The 26567-nt window shown below is 46.2% G+C and overlaps 2 protein-coding genes across 2 annotated transcripts; one reads left to right on the top strand and one right to left on the bottom strand.

The window, feature by feature from the left end:
* The first annotated feature begins 373 nt into the window (after positions 1–373).
* On the top strand, positions 374–11413 carry LOC118095862 (uncharacterized). The gene is made up of 20 exons (XM_060268595.1): positions 374–491; positions 830–960; positions 4461–4528; positions 5231–5399; positions 5753–5894; positions 5973–6091; positions 6227–6376; positions 6790–6932; positions 7088–7202; positions 7314–7450; positions 7642–7761; positions 7895–8009; positions 8386–8520; positions 8674–8838; positions 8945–9004; positions 9113–9217; positions 9335–9440; positions 9655–9717; positions 9863–10045; positions 10138–11413. The coding sequence occupies exons 1-20, from the start codon at positions 374–376 to the stop codon at positions 10170–10172; spliced, it is 2379 nt and encodes a 792-aa protein (XP_060124578.1). The 3' UTR covers positions 10173–11413.
* Positions 11414–20944: 9531 nt separating this feature from the next.
* LOC118097305 (interleukin-1 family member 10-like) lies at positions 20945–23470 on the bottom strand. Its single transcript, XM_035140047.2, has 3 exons — positions 23365–23470; positions 22638–22771; positions 20945–21157 (listed from the first exon to the last, which is right to left on the bottom strand). Exons 1-3 carry the CDS (start codon positions 23468–23470, stop codon positions 20945–20947), a joined length of 453 nt encoding a protein of 150 aa, XP_034995938.2.
* Positions 23471–26567: the final 3097 nt, after the last annotated feature.

Genomic DNA, 26567 nt, shown 5'->3' with positions numbered 1-26567 from the left:
TAAAACATTCCCTGAAAAAAAGAGACACTTTATTTGAGTTCACAGAGCAATCCCGAAGCCATCTTAATGACTCAAGATATTTACTCTGCAGTCGAAGGAAAAACCTTTCCCAATAGTTCTTTTCACTTACAAATCCTTCAAAAACCTATAAACCTCTTCCATAAATAGGGGTAGATCTGTGACAATCGATTCAAGAACTGAGGTCAGGGCCATCTTAAGCAAATCCAGCACCGTGGCGCAAAGGTCCCTCCGGCGCCTCCTCCCTTTCCCCAAGCTGCTCTCTCTCACCCTGGCTCAGGGTCCCCAGTGCCACCAGCCCAGGCTTCCTGCCGCCCCTTACCTGCTGTGCGGTGTCCCGCTGCCAGCCCAGGTCATGCCACCGACCCCTCTCCGCCCCAGCCAGGGCGTGGGCAGCTCCCCAGCTCCCACCACTTCCCCGGCCCAGAGGCCGCGTGGCCCAGTGGCCGCCATCTGCAACGGAGGAAACAAGCGTGAGCAGTGAATTCCGGGTCCTGCAGTGTGCCGCTTGTTCCCCGGCTGCCTGACTGGTCCATCGCTGCCTCCACCTGCGCTCTCTCGCTGTGCTAACAGCGGCCCGAGGAGCCAGTCTGCTCTGGCAAGTCTGCTCAAGGAAGCCTGGAGGCTGAATGGCTGCCTTGGGTCTTGCTGAAACTCACCTCTCTTTCCTCAGGGCTCAGGGGGAGGCCCCTTTGTGAGGGCATTTGGCCCTTGGAGCCAGGCTACCTATTCTCCATAAACACCCACCCACCCCATCCTGGAACCTGTAGGATAACATAGTTGCAACTCAAGTGAGCCTGTGATTTGCCAGGCACTGTCTGTGGGGCCCACATAAGCCCCGCAGGGGAATCTGAGAGGGGCTTGAGCCCCACAGCCCCCTTGAAGTTGGGCATGAAGCCCTACAGGGTCAGTGGCTGCGTCTCTGTCCAAGAAGAGCTGTGGGTGAGGAAGGTCAGCTTGGCCCCAGCAGGACAGGACTTGCCTGGGGCCATCTCAGGCCTCTCCTTGGGCCTTGGGAAAGGGGCTCTTCCTCTGCCTTGTTCCTCCACATCCCTTCCATTGGGTGTCTTTGGAGTTTCTAAACCTGAGAACAGGACTTGTCTCACCTTCTTTTAAATCAATGTCAGCTGCTTTAGAAGACAACAAGAGTCTGCAAAGCAGGATTAAAATAATAATAAAAAGTATTAAACTGTACATTTCAAAGAATATATATCACCCTTGAGTTGCATGGCATTCACATTGCTCTAACCACTAGGCCACATGGACTCTCCTAGAACATTGGCACTGAGGCCGGGAATTCCATGTTCTCAAGGGCCGCTGCCTAGCAACGGAACTTGTGACCGTTTGAACAGTCCTGCATCCTCAACATCTCGAGGTTTGCAGAGGTGGCCAGTAGTGACCTTCGCTCAGTCACTACATTAGAAGATGGCGTCCCCACGACCCCTGGAGGTAAGTGGAGGTTGCCATGGCCAGTGGACTTAACTCTAGAACCTATATTAATAGTATCACCAAGTTTGGCAAAGAGCTATCCAAAATCAAAGAAAGGGTTGAGCTTTGCCCAGGTTTTTGGAAGGGGAGAAGGAATGCTGAAAAGGAAAATTCAGTGTCCTATATTGCAGTCGATTGAATATTATTTTGTACAGAGGATTCCTTCTGGTTTATGTTCATGTGAATCTGGGAGAGGCGTCATTTATATTTCTACATGCTGGATGTTATGTTATACTATAATTTGGAAGGGAAAGAGAAAAACAGAAGAAGAAAAGAAAGCGTGAGTGGCTGGCCAAGTGGAGGGGAAGGGGGTGCCGGATGGAGCTGGTTTTTCTGCAGAGCTGAGGCAGGGAGCCCTGCTACCCACCTGTCCACAGAGTCCATTGCAGGAAAGGGCTGCTCCCAGGTGCAGGCGAGGGAGAGACAGGAGGCCTGGCGGAGCTCTGCTCCTGGAGGAAGGACGGATGAGAAACAGTGCCATGGGCTCTGCTGAGACAGGCCAGCTCCCTCAGGCCTCCTCTCCCCCAACTGTCATCTGGCGGCAGCCATTTCATCAGGCTGCCTCAGTGGGAGAGATGACAACATTCTAGACACTGAGGCCTGAGCTTGTGAGTTGTCTTTTCCTCTGCCTTCCTTGCCCCCTTTCCTTGTGTGTTGTATTTCTGTTGATAATAATAATAATAATTTATTATTTATACCCCGCCCATCTGGCCGGGTTCCCCCAGCCACTCTGGGCGGCTTCCAACAAAACAGAAATTCTAAAATACAGAAATCCATCAAACATTAAAAGCTTCCCTAAACAGGGCTGCCTTGAGATGCCTTCTAAAGGTCTGGTAATTGTTGTTCTCTTTGACCTCTAGTGGGAGGGCATTCCACAGGGTGGGTGCCACTACCGAGAAGGTCCTCTGCCTGGTTCCCTGTAACTTGGCTTCTCGTAGTGAGGGAACCGCCAGAAGGCCCTCGGTGCTGGACCTCAGTGTCCGGGCAGAATGATGGGGGTGGAGACGCTCCTTCAGGTATACCGCACCGAGGCCGTTTAGGGCTTTAAATGTCAACACCAACACTTTGAATTGTGCTCGGAAACGTACTGGGAGCCAATGTAGGTCTTTCAGGACCGGTGTTATGTGGTCTCGGCGGCCGCTCCCAGTCACCAGTCTAGCTGCCACATTCTGGATTAGTTGTAGTTTCCGGGTCACCTTCAAAGGTAGCCCCACGTAGAGCGCATTGCAGTAGTCCAAGCGAGAGATAACTAGAGCATGCACCACTCTGGAGAGACAGTCAGTGGGCAGGTAGGGACTCAGCCTGCGTACCAGATGGAGCTGATAAACAGCTGTCTTGGACACAGAGTTGACCTGTGCCTCCATGGACAGCTGTGAGTCTAAGATGACTCCCAGGCTGCGCACCTGGTCTTTCAGGGGCACAGTTACCCCATTCAGGACCAGGGAGTCCTCCACACCCGCCCGCCTCCTGTCCCCCACAAACAGTACTTCTGTCTTGTCAGGATTCAATCTCAATCTGTTAGCCGCCATCCATCCTCCAACCGCCCCCAAGCACTCACACAGGATTTGACTGTAACCTTATTGCTTTGCAATAAACAAAATGGACTCCTAACTCCTCTTGTCTCTGAGTTTTTGTTGATCAGATTGTTTAAAAGAAACCACCATTAGGGAGTGCAGTTTCTTGCATTTGATATCATGGAAGGCTCCCTTGGAGCCTTTTTGCCTTAAAAGAGGGACAAGGTAAAGGGACCCCTGACTCTGGGGTTGCGGCGCTTATCTCGCTTTACTGGTCGAGGGAGCCAGCATACAGTTTCTGGGTCATGTGGCAAGCATTGTTGTAAGCCAAAAATGGCTTATCTTCTGAGTTAGCCAATAAAACTCAAGAGACAAGAGGAGTTAGGAGTCCATTTTGTTTATTGCAAAGCAATAAGGTTACAGTCGAATCTTTTTGGAATACTGCAACCCCGCCCAAAGGTCGGGCAGGAATTTATAACATTTCAGACAAAGGATTTTGATTTAACCAATCACATAAAGCATTACATCATTTAATATTTTAATATTCACATAGCTGCCAAGTTTCCCCTTTTCTCGCGAGGAAGCCTATTCAGCATAATGGGAAATCCCTGAAAAAAAGGGATAACTTGGCAGCTATGATATTCATCATTGTCTCATTTCATATTTAATACGTATGTCATTACCTAATCTAATACACATGCACAATAAGCATTGCTAACTAGGCCAAGGATTGCTAGCTAGGCCTTTGATTCTCAATAAGATGTTACATTGTGAGATAGTATGCGTGTTGGGAACCTGTGTTACGTGTACTATATAACAATTTGTGTTCTAGTTTATGAATTGCTTCTTTGTGATTTGCGTGTTAGCTGACCTTCTGTTCTGGTAAAAGAACGGCATCTTGCTAGATCATCAGTTTCTTAAAGCAACAAGTTCCCAAAATTCACTATTATAAGCATGTTCTAGAATTTATAGGGATTTACATTATCACCTTAATTGGGGCCCTTTGGGCCCCTGCTACAGCATGACTAAGCCGCTTCTGGCAAACCAGAGCAGCGTATGGAAACACTGTTTACCTTCCCGCCACAGCGGTACCTGTTTATCTACTTGCACTTTGACGTGCTTTCGAACTGCTAGGTTGGCAGGAGCAGGGACCGAGCAACGGGAGCGCACCCCATCGTGGGGATTCGAACCGCCAACCTTCTGATCGGCAAGCCCTAGGCTCTGTGGTTTAGACCACAGCGCCACCCGCGTCCCTAAGAGAGGGGTACAAATCCTCTAAATGAATGGATTAATAAGGTCTCTAAGGAAATGGGGAACAGAGATTTTCAGTTTGTTTCCCAACCGACCTCGTCTGCGCTTTCCTGGTCAACACAAAAACATGAATGGGTCTGATCCATTCTTCACATTCTGACGTTCCTGTTTCTCTTTTCTCATGGACAGGGAATTGATTTTGACGAGGATGAAATATCAGTAATCAGCCTGGAAGATGAGGAGGATCTTTATGCAAGGTAATGCTATGCGAACCGCCCCCCCCCCGCCCCACAGTACCCTGTTTCCCCTTTTTTTAATACGTAGTCATAAAGTAAGCCATGGCAGGGTTTTTAAGTATTTGAGAAATACAAGACATACCCTGAAAATAAGCCAACCCCCACAGGCACCTCCACCTCACATAGTCACTCCATGCGGCCGGCACTGCAGGAGCGCGATCAGCTGTGAAGCGGCGCTCCAAGAGCGCCGCTTAACAGCTGATCACGCTCCCGCCTTGCTGGCTGCATCCCCGCACTCCACCTTCTCATCCACCGTCGTTCCTGCCGCTTCCGTGCTTGCCACCACCGCTGGGCTCACTGCTTCTTCCTTGCCTGGCCCGGCCAAGGACGCCTGCTGCTCCGCCACCTGGAACTGGCGGCTGCTGCAGCGCCAAACACTCAAGAGAGCCCAGCAGCGCCCTGAGCCAGCGCCCTGAGCTGTAAAAACCGTGCCGGTAATAAAATAAAAAAAGACACCCCACCAAAAGTAAGCCACCCTGTGTTTTTTTGAGGAAAAAATGTTATAAGACAGTGTCTTTAAAAGGGGGAAACATTGTAATCAATTGCTTCCAAAAGCCATCACCACCACCCCGGTCCATTTCTATGGTGGTGGTGCTTGGGGTCTTTGAAGGATGGGAGGCAATAAAACCTTTTTACAAAAGTGCTCCTCCTCTCTCCCCTCAGCATCTCAACCACAGGTTCTCTGGGCACGGCTGATCCTCCTCCCGACGGCTTCAGAAAGGACCAGCTGAAGGCCAGGCTTATGGATGTCGTCACCAGGATGAAGAGTGGGAAGATCCGAAGGAAGGCGCTCCAAGATCTTTCCGCCCTCCTGCAGAAGATCCAGGAATATGTGAGTTACTGAAGGAAAGCATTGCAACCATGCAGGGCTGACAAGGCCTTCAGGCTGCCCCTTCCAGGCCCACCCTGCAAGGGGCCCAAGGGACAATCAGGCATCACAGCACATAACCAATTTTGAGAAAAGAGCTGGGCCATAGTACAGCAAACCCCAGTGAGTAAGAAGAAGTAAAAAGCAAACATCAGGAAAAGAGGGGTGGGAAGTCAAAAAGAAATTATTCACACACACACACCCCTGTATAGGATGCTAAATGTTTTGGAATGTTTTGAAGATTTAATAAAAATGTTATAGGGAAAATGGTGATGGGTCTCTTCTCTTATCAGTCACTTCTCTGGGTCTCTTCTCAGCCATCGGTAGCGCTTCCTGCATCCTCCCTTGGCCAACTGGTGGCTATTTCCTGTCTGTGTGCTTTGGATCCAGACCCGGAGTGCAGGCAGCAGGCAGCAGAGGCCCTCTGCCATCTTCTGCCCATCCTGCAGCGCAAAGAAGGTAATACTGGAAGGAATGCATTCCAGCATGGGGTGGGATGAGCAAGGCCCGAACTAACCCTTTGGCTTTCCTTTGCAGAGACACTGGCACGAACATCGTGGGACCAAACCCTCATCCTTCGAGCTCAGAAGGTCCTCCAATCCACCAGAGGACCGGTTCCTGAATTGTTCGTGAATGATTGTTACTCTCTTGCCAGGGTAAGTCACTGTCACACAAGGCAGAGCGGTCTCTCAAGCCACATGTTCTGGGTTCCGCAGAGACAGCACCTGGGCTTTATGCTCCCCAGCCCTGCCCTGTGGGCAGCTCTGACCTTCCTCTCTTGCTTCATTCAGGTCTTTGGTGCCTATCTTCCTGCGCAGCAGCTCTTGGAGGCCATGTGCTTCCTGGCCAGTGACCTGGTTGTCGAGAGCAGCTTCAACCCCTTGGACATCTCCCACTTGCTGCAAGAGTTCATCAAGCAGTTTAGCGGCACAAAAGTGGAGGTAAGGTGTCTGCAAAGGTAGGAGAGAAGAAGATTCTCCACTTTGCTGTAGGGGAGGCAACCTCATGCCATTGGGTGGCCAGGACACATGTTTGTTTAGAGAGGCCTGGCAATGTCAGGACAAGAACCTCAGCCAAGGGTCCTGAGAAACATGGGTCCAGCAATGGGGAATCCTCCTCCACCTGGGAGCAGACTGGCAAGCTTCTTCTCTTGGCCAAGAATGGATAGGGCAACTGGCGCCCTGGAGCTGCCTTGGTCCAAAACTCCCAAGGACCCTGAGTGGTACCTTTGAAGGAAGATGGCTGTGGTGGCACAGGTCAAGGGCCCCTCTTTCTATGAGAGATGGAGGGATCCGCCTGCAGACAGCCCCGCTTCCTTGTACTCTCCCAGCAACCCTCTCCTTTTCTCTGACAGGTGGAGGTGCTGCTGGAGGCCTTCTATAAGATCACCCAGGGGCCTACAGTGCAGGGCAGAAACATGGCCGCCTTTGCTCTGTCCATCATGCCACACCAACACCTGGCGAAAGTGGTTGCATACCTCCTCCAGTTTCCCTTCAGGTATGGAGCCCTCCAGGTTCTACTGTGCTAAGGGAAAGGTTGGCAAGATGCAGAGCTTGCTCAGAAATGGCCCTTGCTGCCATTTCCTCTCTGTGTGGCATGGCAGCAAGGAGAAGACTTGAATCTGACCATTGATCTTGTTTTTGCATTCACAGAGACTGCGAGAGAGTATGGAAGGAGGTTTTGGCATCGGCCGACCAAGAACAACTGCTCCATCTCATGGCCGAGCAGCTTTACCAAAGCCCCTTGGCAGAATCTGCCACCCAAGTGGTAAGGACGAACCACCTGCTTTCTGGCTTCCTTCTTCCCAGGGTAATATCAAGGGGTTTCTGTATTCTGCAGAAAAGCAGGGAAAGTAACTTGCACCTCTCTCTCTTCCAGCAACATCTCACCAGCTTGTTGCACACCATCCTCAGGATGGAGGTATATAAGGCAGCTGTGCGCCGGAACTTCCCGCAGCTGCTGATCGCTCTCCTGGGGATGGTTGTCAACTTCCATTATGACCAGGAATTCCTCGGGTGAGTAGTGTGTTGCAAAGGGGCCAATGGAGTCCTTTTCCCTTCAACCTCGGGGGGGGGGGGTTGCCAGTCCAGCTTGGTTTTCCAAGGGAGGCTCTCTTTCAGGCTGCTGCTAGGGAGCAAGGATGGGGAAGGAATTTGAGTGGTTGGCAATGACCCTCCTGATAAAACTGGCCTTGCTTTGGTTACAGAGGGGCTAAGGAAGTTCTGCACCTCCTTCTCGGCACCACTGGAGAACAAGTAGAGGCGGCCATTGTTGACCAACTTTTCTGCCGGGAGAATTTCAGCCAGGGGTTGGCTGCCATGGTGAGGTAAGAGGAAGAACACAGTGACCTTCCCCAATGGTCTGGCAAACGGAGTTTATGGCACGGGATCGGACTGTGCCCCTGTTTGCTTCCTGCAGTGTATTTCCCTTCCTTACCCAGATCTGGTTCTTCATTTCAGAGCTGTCGGAAAGCGACACTGGTGGATCCCTCCCATGGTAGAAAACATCACCGCTGCTCTCGAGGACCAGGAGTTTGCCGGAATGCCACAAGTAGCGGCAGCTATCTACATCGAGGTGAGGGGGACTGACGCGGGAGGAAATGGGTGCAGCAAGGAGGCCCTGGGTTGGTTTCTGCCGAGTGTTGGGCTTTGTGTTCTTTGGCTCCTTGCATGTCCTTGGTTCCCCAAGCAGCCTCCATCAGAATTTGGACATTGCAGCTGCGTTTACCTTCCATATTCTGTGGCTTATGTCAAGGCTACTTTGAGCCTAAGGACTGTTGCCTGTTTTAGTGCTCCTCTGAGTAGACCCATTGGATTTGATGTACATGACAAACTTTGGTCCATTCACTTCAGTGGCTTTGCTCTGTGCAGAACTCCAGGTGGTGGATAAAAGGAGAACCTGCCTCAACCTCTCATCACTGAAGAGTTTCTTTCTCTTTGGCCCTCTTTAGCTGCTCAGCTGCCGTCTGCAGGTCTATCCCTGTGAGGATACACTGGAGCAGCTCCTCACCTGGCTGAAACATGACCACCTGCAAGTCCGGAAGCTCAGTGTCAGAGGGATATCCCTGCTTCTGGACTCTGACATGGCAAGTGATGGTCAGAGGGAGGGGGGAGGGGCACAGATTTCGATTCGAATCATGGTCCAGCACTCTTTTGCTGACAGAATGCTGAAGGGCCTGTTCTCAAAGAAACAGCGTGGGGCCTTTCAGACCTTTCAAAAGATTCTCTCTTTTGTGTAGGACCCTTCGCTTCTGCGGCTGTCGCTGCTGGATTTCCTCCCTGATGCAGAAGCTGATGTCTTCCCCGAGTTGATAGAGCTGGTACACCAAGCTTACCTCTCCAGGGAGCTGGGAGAGGAAGAGCTGAAGATGCTGGCGGCAACCTACTGCGGTCTGGCTGCCCATGTGAGTATTAGGGAACACATGACATCACACAGGGTGGAGGAGGAATGCTTTGGAAGAGGAAGGGTGGTGTTTAGACTGGCATGCAGCACAGATGTTCTGGCTTCAGGAAGGTGTTCCACTGGTCGTCGTCCTCCTTCACCTCGAAGACGAGGACGAGGTGGCCAAGGTGAGGGCCAAGCAGGTGGACTTATGCAGTAGGAGGGAGGGATTGTTCTCAAGAGCTTCCAAGACTATGTACTGCAATTTGTAAGGATCTTCTCTTCTTGTATTGCAGGCCGCAAGGAGGGCTCTTTCCCATCTAGCCCCACAAGTGAAGTGGTGGGCACATCCCAACAAATTTAGCCTCCACTTTGCTCTCCACCAGGCTGCCAAGCATCTGGTAAGGTCACTCTGCTTCATTGGCAGATTTGCCCAGGGATGTCTTTGGGGGTGACGGATTCTTCTGCCGCGCTCTCAAGCCTCTCTGATGCCCCTTCGCCTTTGTCTTTGCCGACAGAGCAAGACTTTCAGCAAGAACATCCTTCGGAGTGCTGCCTTGACATGTATGAAGCCGTCTGCCAACAGGCTGCCAGCAGTCTCCAGGGTGGCAGCTCTGCTTCTGGGTAAGTCAAACAACGTCCTTCCCTGGTAGGGATGGACAGAAACGTCTTGCTAATGCTGGCAGTGAGGATGGGCATGTCCCCAGGCCACCTGCTAGGTAGGTCTCCATCTGCGCCCAGATCTTGCTCTGAGTGCTCCGCAAGGGTGGAGGCTCTAGCATACCTGTCCTCCTGCCGAGCTGCCGATGACGTCCCTTTTCTTGCCCTGTCTCGCTAGGTCATCTGGCTTTCCGGGATGCCAGTTTCATAGACAGTCAAGACATGGCATCCTACGGCACATGTAAGTGAGACGTACAGAGAGCAGGGAGGGATGCTTCTGCTGAGAAAGGGCTTTAGGGGAAGGCAGGTTCTGGTGGGGGTGCTTTGGAAGTTTTTGCCTTGTGAAAAGCTGATTCCTTGCTCAACCTTTCTCTCTTGCCACTCAGGGCTGGAAGAGATGCAGCAGCACGAGGAAGAAGGGCTCAGGCGGACAGGGAGGAGCTGCCTGAACATCATGCAGCGGGCCTGTAAACATCGGCAGAAAGGCAGGGTCCAGCGCCTTGTGAGGAGGCTGCTCCATTGTGTTCACAGGGAACCTTACCCGCGGGACTTCCTGAGCTGCATGCCAGGTGAGTGAGGCATCTGGTGGGCTATTTGGATGTCTGGTGGGCTATTTGGAGGTGATGTTTCTTAAAAAAAGACCCCTTTCTCCTCCTGACAGAACATCCGCAGTCGCGCCAGGCCAAGGGAACATGAACATCAGAGTTGTGCTGCAGAGATACCATCTTCTGCTCTCCACGGTATCCAGTCTGGACCAGCGCCAGGAACATCAACGCCACCAGGATTGACCAAGAGGAGTGGTGCTGCCCTCACGACCCCCCCCCCCAATACATAGCGGTAGGAAATCTTTTTGTTGTTGTTGTGTTTCTTGTTGATGTCGTTTTTGATTGTTGAGGGTTTATTTCACTGATTGATTTTGAATCTCAGTATGGTTCACAACACCAAGTTCCAGCATACAAAGCACAAAATCCATAATAAGAATAATAGGTGTGCAAAAATCATAATAAAAATATCAGAACATAACATAAATTAAAATAATAAAGACGTAATAAAAATAGCCACAAGACTAATACAAAAGCCCCAAAACAACACCCCAGCCCACAAATCCAAAATCTAAATCAACATATCACATTTAACAACCATTTAAAACAACCCCACCCTGCAAATCAAACAGCACCCACCCAATTTAAAGCCCCATCCTTGTTAAAACAGTAATGTAATCACAAGGGGGCTGGCCCACAATCTGGTCTCGCCCCCTAAGTGTTGCCCCCAAAGGGACAACTTTTCCTTTGTTGTTTGCCCTTTGTTGGGGGTCCCGCCCCCAGGACAGGCAGGCTCTATGGAGCTCCCCCAGTCGCTGTTGTAAGCCCAGGGTCCGGTTCCTTGCAGGACTCTTTCATCCTCTCGAGTGGGGGGCGGGGCAGGCAACCCCCCAGCAGCAACTTACTTCCAATTCTTTGTTTATTCATTATTGTTGGGGGGGGGGCAGCAACAAGAGGGTCTGATATTCATGAGATTTAGTACCCTTTCTAACAGAATCTCTCTTCTCTTTTTCCTGCATGCAACAAATCCACGATGGGAAATGGCGGTCTATCTGCTGGAGCCTGGGAGGAGACGTCCGGAGAAAAGAAGACCCCCGCAAGAATGTCATCAGCTGGGAAAGGAGCCGCCCTGAAGACGACATGAGCAACATCGACCCTCCACCTGGAAGTGAATTTGTGGATTGGACACTTTTTATTGACTCTTTCAGGACGTAAAACAGCAAGCAGGACTTTTTTTAGGAAGATAGATAGGTTAGAATGGATGTATAGAATAGTATAGGCAAAATAGGGAGCATATTATTTTTGTTCCTTCTTTTTTATAAACATCTTTGTTCTTTTCCTCCTCACTTCCCCCCTTTGTATCACTTTATGTCTTTGTAATTCTAATTCTTTTATTAAAAATATTTTTAAATGATAAATATGGATCTTATGGTTTATGTTAAAATGTGTAAAAAATTGACTTTGTAAAAAATGAATAAATAATATTTTTGTTAAAAAGAGAAGTGAGTCTTTTGGTTTGTGAAAAGTCAGCTCGTAAGGGAAATCTCTACACATTTCCCTGGAGGGATGCCCTGTCATCCCCAAGATGGAGACATAGAGGCTGGTGGCAGGGAATGTGTCTGGTGAGATGGGAGGATGCTGGAATCTGGAGAGGCAGGAGATTGTCTTGCTCTGAGCTGAACCCATCCTAGCATCTATGGGCAAGCAAAGCCTAATATCCCAAAGACAGCCCAGTCTTCATTCCAAGGAAACTGAACCCAGGCTAAGCGCAGGAACCCCAGAGTTGTCTGCCGCTCAGAGGTGGGGATGTTCACAACCGTCCCTTTTCACCATCCTGCCCCACTTCCTCAACAGTTCTCTCCAAATACATCTCACCTGCAACCTCCAGTGGCAGAGACAAGATCCAGGCTATGGGAACTCATGAAAAACTCATAGAAAATCTGGTCTTGCTGTCCCTTCAGCACTTCACAGCCCCTGCTGGAAACAAAGGGCTGAATCCAAGGCTGCCTATGGGAAGGCAGATTTGGAGGGTGTGCTGGGAGGAGGCTCCTGTGAAGAAGAGGGGGGGAATCCCGTTGGGAAAGGAAGACTGCTGCTGCGGTGGGGGAAGAGCAATGGAGTCTAAAAACTGTTGCCTAAATCTATGCTGTTCCTCCCTGGGATACATGTTCCAGATTCACTCCTGGCCCCCGAAAGAAAGGGGGTCAGACTTCTTAGAGGCAGAACTCCCTCAAGACTTTTAAGATCTTCCTTTCTAAAAGAGTATCTTCACCCTCCTGCATATTTAATTTGGCATACATTACAAAAACAACTGCATTCAGCACATGCCTAATGAAGGCTGTTTAGCAAAGCAACAAACTAACATAACTTATAAGATCATAAGGAATACAATAGAAAATGGCATCTTACTCAATATATATATATTTCACTCCTGGACTCACATCTTCTCATGTGTCGTGGCTTCAGTGTTCAAAAGTAACGTGCCTATTCTAGAAACTAATTCTCCCAATTCTCTCACTGCATTCATGTGTCCTTCCTTGTTGATGAAATTCCTTCAAGATTTACCATCAAAAGTCCATCACCCAGATTTGGCTTCAAGGTTCTTTATTATTGAATTCAAATCATGTTTTCTTCAGTATGCTGTGGTTGGGGTCAGTCCTTGGTGAAAATGTTGCACGTTGCCCATAAGATAGCATTCTTGCCACTTCCTTAGAGGTTTCTCATCCATCGTATTTCTTCTCCTAGCTTGGGTCTGTTGCTCTTCCATGGATCTGACACGCATCACAGGGAACAAGAGGGCATCTAGGAGAGCAAGTAGTTGAGATCTGTTGGCAGCCCTGTTCAGGGAGGCTTTTAATGTTTAATATATTATTGTGTTTTATTTTTCTGTTGTAAGCCGCCCAGAGTGGCTGGGGAGACCCGGCCAGATGGGCGGGGTATAAATAATATATTATTATTATTATTATTATTATTATTATTATTATTATTATTATTATTATTTGATGTCCATCTGCAGTAATGAAACTTCTCTCCTTTCACAAAAGGCCCTGGGCTTGCACTGTTCCAAAAGCATAAGTAGAATTTTTATAGATATGGAGAGTCCTAGTCAATTCCATCAGTTCAACCTCTTGTTCTGAAAAATGAGAGAGCAGTCCTTCTTGTGTAAGGATTCCCTTTGCCGTAACCACAGCATATCTTGAATATCTCCTTCCTTCGGCCATGAAGCTGGGTTCATCCACAAACATGTCTTCATCTGCATCTCTAAAAGGAACATCCTGATAATAACTTTCTGATTCATAGCAAAGAGATGATCATGGGGTTCTCCTGGATCCGAAACAGGAACTGACACAAGGTAGCTGGGTTCAAGGAGTTAACGCTTTCAAAGTCAGATTTGGGTTAGTCAGGAAGGAAACCTCATACTTGAACTGGCAAGTAGGATGAAGAAGCTTTTCCTTTGGTGCTGAGAATCCGAGGCACTCCATGCAAAATATAATCTCCAACATCAGCTCCGATAGTCACCTTCTGAGCCTCCTGCACAGGGAGGACAAATGCTGCTGCTGCATATTGGCCATCATTGGGCCACAGAATCAAGATTCTCCACTGTCCTCCAATGGGGTTCTCCTCTCTGTATCAACACTCCCGATCCCACAGCCTTCACTTCATTCACATACGGTCTGCAGGATTTAAAGGGACTGGGCAATGCCAGCGCTGGTGGTTCAGCTAGGGATGTCTTCAAAGACTCTTCAAAGCCTTTTCTCATTTCTATAAAGGTAAAGGTAAAGGGACCCCTGACCATTAGGTCCAGTCGTGACCGACTCTGGGGTTGCGCGCTCATCTCGCATTATTGGCCGAGGGAGCCGGCGTACAGCTTCCAGGTCATGTGGCCAGCATGACAAAGCCGCTTCTGGCAAACCAGAACAGCACATGGAAACGCCGTTTACCTTCCCGCTGTAGCGGTTCCTATTTATCTACTTGCATTTTGACGTGCTTTCGAACTGCTAGGTTGGCAGGAGCTGGGACCAGCAACGGGAGCTCACCCCGTCACAGGGATTCGAACCGCCGACCTTCTGATCAGCAAGCCCTAGGCTCAGTAGTTTAACCCACAGCGCCACCTGGGTCCATATTAAATCCAGGAACCCTTTTTGGTTAATGTGTTGTGATGTGTTGCTTCTCCCCTCATTTCTGGTATCCAATTCTTGCCAAATCCAGCAAAGGCCTAAGAATGTTCTCAGGACCTTTGAGAACTCAGGTTGGGCATGTCAAAGGTGGCAAACAAGTTCTTTGCTGCACAATATGCCCTAAAATGCCACTTGCTTTTGGTAAACCAGAGCCTTCTCCCTCAAGACTTTATAGCTTCTCTCTTTTTACTTGGTTTCAACACCTCTAATTTGGGAGAATTAAAGGACGAGGATCCTTCTTTAAGCCATCCACAGGCTATAACTGTCAATTTAAAAGGTTCCGGTTCTGTTCTTAACTTAGAGCTTTAGAATGCAGGGCTCCTGCAGTCTACCAACACTCCAGATACCAAGTTAATTCTGATAGGGGTGACTGTAACAGTTCAAGCCATCCCCTGATTCTGTGGGCAAGACTCCTATAGAAGAAATGGAGTGGCCCTCTCATAGTCAACAAAAGAGAGGCAAAAGCTGTACTGGGATGCAATCTCAAAAATGATAGAATGATCTCGATACATCGCAATAATCCAAGTTTATGCATCAACTACCAGTGTTGAAGAAACTGAAATTGACCAATTCTATGAAGACTTACAACACCTTCTAGAAATGACACCAAAGAAGGATGTTCTTCTCATTATAGGGGATTGGAATGCTAAAGTAGGGAATCAAGAGATAAATGGAAAAACTGGCAAGTTTGGCCTTGGAGATCAAAACGAAGCAGGGCAAAGGCTAATAGCGTTCTGTCAAGAGAACAAGCTGTTCATCACAAACACTCTTTTCCAACAACACAAGAAACGACACTACACATGGACATCACCAGATGGGCAGCATCGAAATCAGATTGATTATATTCTCTGCAGCCAAAGATGGAGAGGCTCTATACAGTCAGCAAAAATAAGACCTGGAGCTGACTGTGGCTCAGATCATCAGCTTCTTATAGCAAAATTCAAGCTTAAACTGAAGAAAGTAGGGAAAACCACTGGGCCAGTAAGATACAATCTAAACCAAATCCCTTATGAATCCACCGTGGATGTGAGGAACAGTTTTTAGGATTTAAATTTGGTGGACAGAGTGCCTGATGGAGGCTCATGACATTATACAGGAGGGAGCAACAAATACCAACTTTGCATGACACTGTACCTACCCTGTTTCCTGAAAGTAAGGCATACCCATAAAATAAGCCGTAGCAGGATTTCTATGCATTTGCGCAATATAAGCCATACCCCGAAAATAAGACATAGTAATAGGCGCAGTTCTGGAAAGGGCAACCAGTGAGCATTGTCAGGTATCATGACAAGAGAGAAGCCAGGAGACAACACTACCTCTTTCTATGATATACCGGTATGTATGGTGCTTGTTGGGTGGGCAGTGGATTTCATCCAGGGTGCTGTGGCACCCTTTGGGGCTTTGAATGATGGTCAAGGGTGCTGTGAGCAATTGGCCTCTGTCCCTCTTTCCTTCCCTCCCCCCCTTGATGCCTTCATGCGTCTCTTCTCATTGCAGGGGATTGGAATGCTAAAGTAGGGAATCAAGAGATAAACGGAACAACTGGCAAGTTTGGCCTTGGAGATCAAAACGAAGCAGGGCAAAGGCTAATAGAGTTCTCTCAAGAGAACAAGCCTTTCATCACAAACACCGTTTTCCAACAACACAAGAGACGACTCTACACATGGACATCACCAGATGGGCAGCATCAAATTCAGATTGATTATATTCTCTGCAGCCAAAGATGGAGAAGCTCTATACCAGGCATCCCCAAACTTCGGCCCTCCAGATGTTTTGGACTACAATTCCCATCATCCCTGACCACTGGTCCTGTTAACTAGGGATCATGGGAGTTGTAGGTCAAAACATCTGGAGGGCCGCAGTTTGGGGATGCCTGCTCTATACAGTCAGCAAAAATAAGACCTGGAGCTGACTGTGGCTCAGATCCTCAGCCTCTTATAGCAAAATTCAAGCTTAAACTGAAAAAAGTAGGGAAAACCACTGGGCCAGTAAGATACAATCTAAACCAAATCCCTTATGAATACACAGTGGATGTGAGGAACAGTTTTAAGGATTTAAATTTGGTGGACAGAGTGCCTGAAGAACTATGGATGGAAACTCATAACATTATACAGGAGGGAGCAACGAAAACCAACTTTGCACGACACTGTACCTACCCTGTTTCCTGAAAGTAACACATACCCATAAAATAAGCCGTAGCAGGATTTCTACACATTTGCACAATATAAGCCATACCCCGAAAATAAGACATAATGATAGGAGCAGTTCTGGAGGGCGCCAAGGAAGAGGCGAGGCTGGACGCGTAATAAAAAAAAAACAAGACATCCCCTGAAAATAAGCCATAGTGTGTCTTCTTGAGGAAAAATAAATATAAGACAGTGTCTTATTTTCGGGAAAACACGGTATGTATAGAAACTGGAGCTGTACTAACACACTACCCAGTGATATATATAGAAAGGGGGAGGGTGTTAGGTTTCTATTCCTCTCACTGTGCAGGTCACATGCCTTTGTTATGCATTCCAGCAAAGATTGTTAGAACACAGGGGCGGATGTTTGCTGTATTCTGTTTCCGCTGTTGTTGGGTTTTTTTCCCGGACTTCTCTCAGCTAGAGGAGACATGCTTTTTTTTGTACTGCCTTACACTTAATAAAGTAGATTTTAGTACAGAACCTCAGCCTGGCTCCGCCTGCATTTTATCTCTGTTGGACTCTGAATATGTGCTCAGTGTCTCCAAGACATGAGTGTAATAAATTATCGGGAAGGGCTGTCAGAACTCCCTAGACCTGCACGCTGAACGCTGATGGGAGAGACAGGCTGGATTCGTTCCTGCATTATCCCTGTGGATCGTTTCTGCCCCCGGTGGACCTAACAGAGAGAGAGGGAGCCATGTTGCAGTGCTCCATGTGTGTTTATATGTAATTAAAATAGGTTAGCAAAATGCTGAGTTGCTGAGGTCTGTTACGCAACTGCGCAAACTGCGGATCTGTAAGTGTGCTGATGTCAGTAGGCAACAGTCGCTGTGATGTTCGGGCTGAAGAACGCTTTTGAAGCTCCCGGTCGGCCAGGGGGGAGGGAACATGCCAGTCAGGCATGTGTCTCTGCCAGGGTCCTACTTGTGAGTAGGAGATCCTAACAAAAGGTTATGGGCCCAGGGATCGGTGCCAGCAGAGGAAGCACCGGGGGCTTTTTTGTCCCGGTTTGGGGTCTCCTGGAACAGGCAGTGTGAGGCAAGGCTCTTCAGAGACAGAAGAGAAAAAGCTGCGAGGAAAACTCAGCTGCCTTAAAGAGAAAGTAAATTAGGCAGGCCGGACTGTATTTGTGCAGCTGCCCAAAAGCATGCACAGAGAAGCTTTGATTTATGTCTGCTTCTGAGTGTTCCAGCCCCATATAATCTCTGGGACAGAGACTGAGCAGGAATGGATCCTATTCCCTAAGTTTACATGGAGGGAACTGGGAGGAGAAAGCCAACCCATCCCCTGAGTTATGGAAATGGGGGACATGGATGTGATGTGCTGCTGTAGGCAGAACTGTAGCTGTTGGTTTATGAGCTACTGGGAAGGGAGTGATTTCCCTGATGCTGCATAGAGTTTGCAGACATGGACTTTGAGAAGATAGGATCCTTCTGATTCATTCCCTGCAAGTTTGGGATGTGGGGGAGCGGTGCTTTTGTTCCCGAAGCTGCAAATGCAGTTTGATGCTGTGCCAGAGGCCAACAGCAAGAGTGTGTGTTTGGCAGGAATTTCATTTGCGACACACTTGGGACATTCCAAGGGGCTTCCAGATTTCACGATCCTGCCCCCGTTACCATTTGCCGATCGCCATGGGACTTTTGGGGTTTGGGTTGGGTTTTTGGAAGACACCTATGCGTGATTTTGTTTTATGTGTGTAGATCAGTGCACGCTGACCAACACACAGTCTTCGCAGTAGGGCTCTGTTCTGATGGCATGAAGTAGTCGCGACAAACCGGTAGATTCCTATCTGCTGCAGCCTTCATCTGCCTTCACAGCCATTGTAACATACCGCTTGTTATCATCCGCCTGTTCTGCCGTTGAGGACTTCTTGGATCATTCTTTGTCTAGCTCCTTCCCTTTGACCTTACCGCCTTGGGTGACCCTGCTGGGAGTACGAGATTCCTAAGTCCCAACGGCTTCGCTCACAAGGGTCATAGGAACAGGCAAGCCCACTCACCACAACAAGGTGATGATCCTGCGAGTGAGATGGCGTGAGATGCTCAGACGACAACAATGTGGGCATCACTCCTTTCATGTTCAAATAAGTCTATCAAGCATTCCCAAAACTGAACTTAGCATGGACCACACCTAAAATTGTTCCTGGAAATACTAGTTCAAGTCCCACTTGGAATGCAAAGTTAATATTACTCATAAACGACTTCCTGAATATTAAAATTCCTTTGATTGCAACACTGTTCCTTTATCTCTTCAGCATCTGAGTACTACATTGCTGATATAGTTCTAGGCAAAGCCAAGTTGAGGCATTCAGTAACTTTACTAAACTCAAAATCAGTGCCTGAGCTCTGGCATATTTCTTATTTGATTTTAAAACTTACTACAAAAATCACATAAAAATTAACTATTTAACCACTATTTACAGAATTGCATTTCATTCCTCTTTTTGTGCACTTTAGACTCCCAAATTCTGGGTGAGAAATAAAGAGGCAAGTAGCAGGTTATAGGGTGAACTATGATCACTATATTAACCACAACTTAAGTGTGTAAGGAACACTGAGACCCAAGAGTTTATCAAAACTTTATGAGGGAAACCAGACAATCTGTGGGAAACGTACCAATTCTCTCTCGGACTCCTAAGCCTGTCTTTCATGGGCGAGCCTAAACTGCAGGGAATAAACCCTGGGAATAAACTCCTTATTTAAAGTGAGGAGAAAGGTTTTCCTGACACACCCCACCCTCCAAGATACATATTCCATTATGTGTGGCAAAGGTCAGTGGTCCATAACTTGCCCCACAAGGTTGCAAAGTCCTCTGTGCAAGTCTCTGGAATCACTATTCACCTGAAAAGTGCTTGAGGGAGGGTTATTGGTTTGTTTTTGTTTTGTTTTTGTTTTTATTATGTATTTTTTAATCCTGTATTTTTATACTGCGAACCATCCTGAGATCTACAGATGAAGGGCAGTATACAAATTTAATTAATAGTAATAATTATATGCACCAATTCTGTCCACTTGCTTCCCCATTTCCCCACACTTATGTACCTGCAAAGCAACCAGAAGCCACTCAAGCCAATCAAGCTAATTATTCGGCACCCACAGCTAATTGCTCCAGGCTTGTAATACAGTATTTCCTTCTACCAGCCAGTTCAGAAAGGAACAAAAAGTTCCCACTATGATGACTAGCTAATCTCTCACTGCATACAGGGCAAACAGGTTGGGTGCTGTGTCTTGTCTTCAGGAAAGGAGGAGGAAGAGAGGGGTAATAAGACATGTTATAATCTTTGTCCACTCCTCCTCCCTGATGGCAAATGCCAGTGACATCAGAGGTAGCAGATTCTTGCCTCTCCCTCCTTGCAAAAGTGCTCCCACTCAGATCCCTTTTGGGGCAGTGATGTGGGGAGTGATATAACAAACATAAAATGCCTCTCTTTTCCATTAATAATGACTTCCCTCCCCCTATATATATTGAATAACTGTGCACTAGCTGAGAAGATTGTTTCTATAATTATTCATCTTTCTTTCCAAAGCTGACCATTTAATGATTTCCATTTGATCCTATATCTTTTGTAATGTTGAGTCTTTTCCATGATATTGCGAATGCTATTCATGCCACTGTAACAATGTGTAAGATTGGGATTTGTTTCTCTACTGGGACACAGTTCTTTACAAAAATCATTAAAGACACACCACTGGGTCGAGCTCTATTTTCCACTGAAATATTACATCATCCCCACTACTATCTTCTAATATCTAGCTACCTTTTTGTACTCATATACCCATTTGGAAACTGACAGATCCCATATTTTCCCTCTCTTATACAATTTTTTTCCTGATTGTAAAATGCCACCATGTACTCATTTTGAGAAAATTTTCTGAAGGCTATTGAAAAAGCGGGACCCAGGTGGCGCTGTGGTTAAACCACTGAGCCTAGGGCTTGCTGATCAGAAGGTCGGCGGTTCAAATCCCTGTGACAGGGTGAGCTCCTGTTGCTTGGTCCCAGCTCCTGCCCACCTAGCAGTTCGAAAGCACGTCAAAGTGCAAGTAGATAAATAGGAACCGCTACAGCGGGAAGGTAAACGGTGTTTCCATGTGCTGCTCTGGTTTGCCAGAAGCAGCTTTGTCATGCTGGCCACATGACCTGGAAGCTATACGCCGGCTCCCTCGGCCAATAATGCGAGATGAGCGTGCAACCCCAGAGTCGGTCACGACTGGACCTAATGGTCAGGGGTCCCTTTACCTTTTATTGAAAAAGCACGAACATCTTCTAAAGAAACCCTTCATCTCACACATTTCTCTGCACATCTCTACATAACACCTTGATAACTAGTTCATGAAACTTCTGACTGCTCCCGATGTGTTGGTTGTTGCTTTTCATAAAATGCAGCTAATCGGGCTGTAAAGTAGATAGCATCAGCAATGGATTGGGGGGGGGGTTATTAATTGCTTTCCTAATCTGTCCACATAATGCTGCAATGGACTTCATTTTGCTACACCTCAAATATATCAGATTCCAGCTTTCAGTTCCCCGTAAAAACAATGGTTCTGATCTATGCTGATGAATTATTTTATTTCAAAATAAAACAGAGTATTTGCAGACCCTCCTCGCTTACTCAAACCAACAGGTTTGTTTGGCTCATGTGAAGTGCTTATGAACCAATCTGGGAACTCTGCAGACTGTAAAGAGCATGTCTCTTCGCTGCCATCAGTTTTGCTGTAGAAGGTGAAGCTCTTGAATTCCTCGTTTTTTGCATAAAGCTGACGAATTTCTCTCTCCTAAGAAAACATGAAAACTCAGATAGAAAAGTCACATGGTATTAATTGGACAGCATAGTTTCTGGATTAACAATAAATAGTCCATTTCAAAGCTTGTGTTCCATGCCAACAGTTTCTATTATCGTTTTTCTTCTCTGTGTTTTATACTATTTCATTTTTTAAAAAATTGGGAAATATCAGAAACCAGTAATTAAAGTTCATTCTATTCCACAGGAAATAGAAGCAAACTAATTAAAGGACGATTTGGAACTAATCACCCAACAGTGTTGACAGGACATAATGAAGCAGGCAGAAACAGCAAGCACAGGAACCTTTTAATTAAAGGCACAATAGTCTCTAAAATCCGGAATTATGCTTTGTCTGTCCACACTGGGTAGGCTAGCGCAACAATCACATTCTGTCACAAAAAAGACTGCCACCAGTCATGTCTGGGGGAGAAATAGGAAGGATATGTAGAATGCACTATAATCTACTGTTACCGGTATATATAAAACACTGTAATGTGCATCCATGTAAGCATTCTCTGTAAAAAGGGGGCAAACAAAAGATAGTCATTCCTAACAAAGTGTGGAGAAGTATCCCTAGGTCTCAGTATTCCTCCTCTGTAAGCAAAGACTACTAATCATCTTAGTACAGAGTACCAGGACTGTCTTTAGCACAGAATATACATAATCCTAATCATAGAGGACAAACATATTCTGTGACATATTCTGTGACATGGGGGATTCCCTTTGTATAAGGGCTGCCTGACTATTGAGAGAGGGGTTCAAAGATCTACTGACAAGGACTCCACCTTTAATCCCAACTCTATAAGTACTCTTGAAAAGATAGGAACTAGAGTTTTATTTTTCCAAAGCCCAGTCACAGACTTTAACAAAAACATGTTATAACCAGCAGGATAGGTTAATAACCATGCAGAGAGTGTAGATGGGATGAATTGCAAAAAAAAAAACAATAACAATAACAACCACACACACACACACACACACAACCCATCTCTGATATAAGTGGTTCAGGTAATATCCAACCAGATATTACTTAGAAGAAGTTTCATTTCCTAATGCTTTGAACTTCCATTAGATAAGAACTAGTCTGTTCAGACCTGTTGAACTATTGAAAAAAGTTAAACTGTAAACATAGACTGGAGATAAAACCAAGGATATTTGTCTATTCAGGCCGGGGTTGGTTCTCAACAGAGGTTGATGAGTGTCATAGACTCTAGAATGGGGCTCTTGACATGCATTGGAATATAGTCCCTATCTTCATGACAAGATAATTTCTTAGGGCCATAGGACTGTAGAGTTGGAAGGGACCATGCGGGTCATCCAACCCAACCCTCTGCAGTGCAGGAATCTTTTGCCCAATGTGGGGCTTGAACCCACAACCCTGAAATTAAGAGTCTCATGCTCTACCGACAGCTCTCTCAGGACAGAGTGAACTTAACAACTGAAACTGAACTACAACTACACCTGAAACTCACCTCTAACTTTAGTTGAGGTTGGCCTTCACCAGGCTTCACACAGAACAGGGTGTAGCTCTTATCTCTGAGGCCAATAAATATAGGTCGCTTTTTTTGATCTAGAGAGTGGTTCGGGAGTACAACCATTAACTCATCTGGAGAACAACAGAAAAACAGGTTAAATGGTACATGAGAGAGTGAAAGGCATATTTCAATGGTGCAGGAGTTTTGGATGAGAAGATACTAATTGGAAGGTGGTGGCGGTGGCGGTTGTTCTTGTTGTTACATACATTCATATCCCATCTTTCAGCTTTCATAGAGTTCAAGGTGGTGTACATGGTCCTCCCCCTCCCCATTTCATCCCTGCAATAACCCTGCGAGGCAGGTTAGGCTGAGAGATAGTGACTGCCCCATGGTTAACCAGTGAGCTTCATGGCTCAGTGGAGATTTCAACTTTGGTCTCCAAGGACCTAGCCTAACATCTAGCCACTACATCATTTTGCTTAACTGTAAAATTTACTGGTGCTGATAGGGTCAATATACACAAATAGAAATCTTCATATATGGGGAGGAATCAGAGTAGTGTAGAGATGATAGAAGGTAGATAAGAGCATGGTCCATTTATCAGCAATGGCAATAGTCATGCACCCTATAAAAAGAGTGGCAAACCCAACACCTCCATTACCCAAATCCCAAATTTACAAATGATTGAGAAATGCATACAGACAAGAAGAGCTTCAGCAGCTACCTGATGAATTGGAGGTTTGTGGGGCTGCTATTAGTACGTTGTTCTGTAGGAAGAAGAAATTCTGGTTGACATCCCAAAATCTGAACAACCAGGGGTCCCTCTTCATATGATATTTTGCTGTACTTGAGGGATGCAAAGGCACTGGGGGAAAATATACATGCATAGATACATATTACACAAAAACATATAAACCAAGAGATATTTGGAGGAGGAAATGGCCAACTTGGTTAGCTCTGAACACCATCTTGCACCTTCTGTCTGTTGCCACATTTTTAATTTTTCTGCTACAACTGGATCTAATGTACATGAGACATTTCAGAAGTTGAGGCCACATACCAGTGATCTCTGGGGCCAGAAGCAGAAGTGGGAAGAGAAATGATTGCAAATTTAACCTATCACTAGGCTACTTTATGCACATTCTTCTTTCCACCCAGGCAGCCAAGAGCTAGAATCAGAGTTCAACGACATATTTCAGACCAGGGAGATACCCCAGGAAGATGGGATTTGAGGCCACTGGAGGGTGTGACCTGGGAAGAGAGGGTGTTGCCTGGGGAGTGTTCCATCGACCATATCGAGAGGGCTGGTTTACCATATTTGGCCCCTGAGTTTGAGGTTCCCGCCGCTCTAATACAGGTGAAACTCTGAAAATTAGAATATTGCCGAAAAGTGCATTTATTTCAGTAATGCAACTTTTTTTTTCTTTTAATTTTTACAAATGCTTTCTTTTGGACATTCCACAGTAATAAAACAAATAGTTACAATAATATGGAAATAAACAAAAATAAACATCACTATTACACTTCATTAATTACATTCCATTTATAATTGACCCGCCTAACGACAAATAATTACAATTACAACAAATAAAGGCTTGACATATCTTGCTTTGCATGTCATGCATCTATCTCATATATTGGTTTCACCTTTTAAGTTGTGTTACTGAAATAAATGCACTTTTCGACGATATTCTAATTTTCCGAGTTTCACCTGTATATAGCATGAGAAGATGAATGCTTTGGTTGGTGTGTCAAGATTCGCTTTTTATATCTATTTGCTTATTTTAAAGCCTTTCAAGAAACCACCTGGGCTGGATCTCACATTTCCCATTTCTTCCTTGCCCTAGGATGCCAACCAGTCTTCAGAGATAATGTCAAAAGAGTCCTGGAGACAGACAAGAGTGTGATGCCTTGAAGACATGGGTGGAGAAATTGCATCCCTCCAGATGTTGTTAGGTTCTTGACCCACATCAGTTTCAGCCAACATGGCCAAGGATCAGGGCTTTAAGGAAGCTGTAACTTGACAGCATTGGAGGGACACAGGTGTTTACTGCATAAATTGTAGAATTGTAGAGTTGGGAGGAAGGGAGCGTGATAGGTCCACTCCACAAGTTCCGCATCCCTGCTTTAAGAGATGCATGTTATCTCACTGGGAGAAAGGCTCTCTTTAGGATCTGCAATACTGAATAGTTGGGAGTGTTGACATTTCTTATATCTTGCTGACTTCCAGAATTGTCTCTACATGCCTTTGATTTTCTGCCTCTGACTTAGTTACCTCCCTCTGCTTCCATGTGGCTCCACCTTCTCCCCACCCCAGGAACAACCATCAGCCGAAGCAACTACAGTACTGGGCGATAGTTTAGCCTTCTTTGTTCCAATGGGATAGACCTGGCTGAATACCAAGTACAGTACTCTTGTTTAACTGCTTTAACTGATTTGCTGTTTAACTGGTTTCTCTAGGAAAGAAAAAACCCAACAGGCGATCATTATAATTCCATCTGCTGATACAGTTGCTGCTTTCCAGTCAGTCAAAGTCTCTGGTTTCTTTAGACATCCATTGTATCCTCATAGGATATGGCCATCAGTTTGGCTGTGTACGTTTTACCAGGTTGAAACACAGCCAGGTCATTCGTTTTCTTCCATTTGGCTTGAAGCTGGTTTGGAGAAAAACATATCAAGAAACTACAGGATTATATTATTATATTATCTGGAGGATATCTGCAATTGTGCAGGCACACTTTTCCTGGCGCAAAGATTTTGGAGATGTAATATTAAGGCTTTTGTTTTCAAATGCTCCTGGGCCCTAATTGCTTTTGTGGGAAGTTGCCAGAGGGGGACATGTCCTCACTTGGTTAGTACACCTATTGTGTGGGTAATAAAAAATAAAGCCCCTTTAAATGTAGTTGATTGAAATGAACATTCTAGAATCTATAGAAATCAGAACATGAATTAGGTCATATTCATTTCTTTACAACTATGTGATACTTTGGTATATATATATCTGATATTACATACCACATATGGAACATTTATTTTGATACCAAAGAGGGTGCTCTGTTTAGTTGTTAGTGGTGCTTTTACAGACCGTAGAAATTATCCAGATTTTTTTGTAGTTGCTATTTCTACAACCTGTGTTGTAAACCACTCAGAGATTTGTTTAAATATAAATATTAAATTTTAAGTGTTCATTAATGGCTATATGTTTTAAATATTGATTATGAAATTTCAAACAAGAAGAAGAAATTTTTACATTGGCTAAATATGCAGTTCGGGTCCTTTTCTAGGGTAACAAACAGAAAAATAAGAAGTTGTTTTTCACCTGATATTGGCCCAAATGAAGTGAATAAATCTGCCATTTCCTCATCCCAAGTTTTCTTCCTCTTGGCTTCTGCCTTGTCCAGCTCACATTTCTGGGGTTCCATCTCTACAGTGTCTCCCTCTTTCTCCAGTGCTTTTATAGAATTGGTTGAACTTCAGGCTCTTGGGTGCTTTTTCTGCAGTCACAACAACAGTCCTAAGAGGGGGCTATTAAAAGAGATCGATATCATAGGCCATGATTCCTGATGAGCAGAGACCTGACAGCATCCCAATCTTTCCAAAGAAAGGTGGCTGTGGAGCAGGTCCATGGATTGCCCTCTGCCAGGGATGGGGAACTTGCGGCCCTTCAAATATCATTGGACTACAACTCCCATCAGATCAGCCCCAGCCAGCATGGCTAATTGGTCTGGGATGATGGAGGTTGTAGTCTACAGTATTTGGAGGATCGCAGGCACCCCATCCCAGTCCTATGGCCTATGCTGCAGTCTCAATTTGAGAAGAAAGAGTAATGGATTACTACTGGGGGGGAAATATAGAGTGAATGGCCTCATTGCAAGCTGCCTTTTCCTGAATCAGACTATTGTCCCATCTAGCTCAGTTTTGTCTACG

Source organism: Zootoca vivipara, chromosome 15 (genome assembly GCF_963506605.1).
Source record: "Zootoca vivipara chromosome 15, rZooViv1.1, whole genome shotgun sequence".
NCBI classification, from domain to species: domain Eukaryota; kingdom Metazoa; phylum Chordata; class Lepidosauria; order Squamata; family Lacertidae; genus Zootoca; species Zootoca vivipara.
The sequence above is the reverse complement of the archived record's forward strand: the minus strand, read 5'-3'. Positions and strand labels throughout refer to the sequence as shown.

Bases quoted from the DNA above. Each gene is read 5' to 3' on its own strand.
- LOC118097305 (XM_035140047.2), bottom strand. From the start codon at position 23,470: ATGAAGAGGGACCCCTGGTTGTTCAGATTTTGGGATGTCAACCAGAAT. The intron at 22,772-23,364 runs GTAGCTGCTGAA...GTTGTTCTCCAG, and splicing joins ACAAACCTCCAATTCATCAG to ATGAGTTAATGGTTGTACTC. The intron at 21,158-22,637 runs GTGAGTTTCAGG...ATGTTTTCTTAG, and splicing joins AACCTCAACTAAAGTTAGAG to GAGAGAGAAATTCGTCAGCT.
- LOC118095862 (XM_060268595.1), top strand. From the start codon at position 374: ATGCCACCGACCCCTCTCCGCCCCAGCCAGGGCGTGGGCAGCTCCCCA. The intron at 7,203-7,313 runs GTAAGGACGAAC...TCTCTCTTCCAG, and splicing joins CAGAATCTGCCACCCAAGTG to CAACATCTCACCAGCTTGTT. The intron at 8,010-8,385 runs GTGAGGGGGACT...GGCCCTCTTTAG, and splicing joins CGGCAGCTATCTACATCGAG to CTGCTCAGCTGCCGTCTGCA.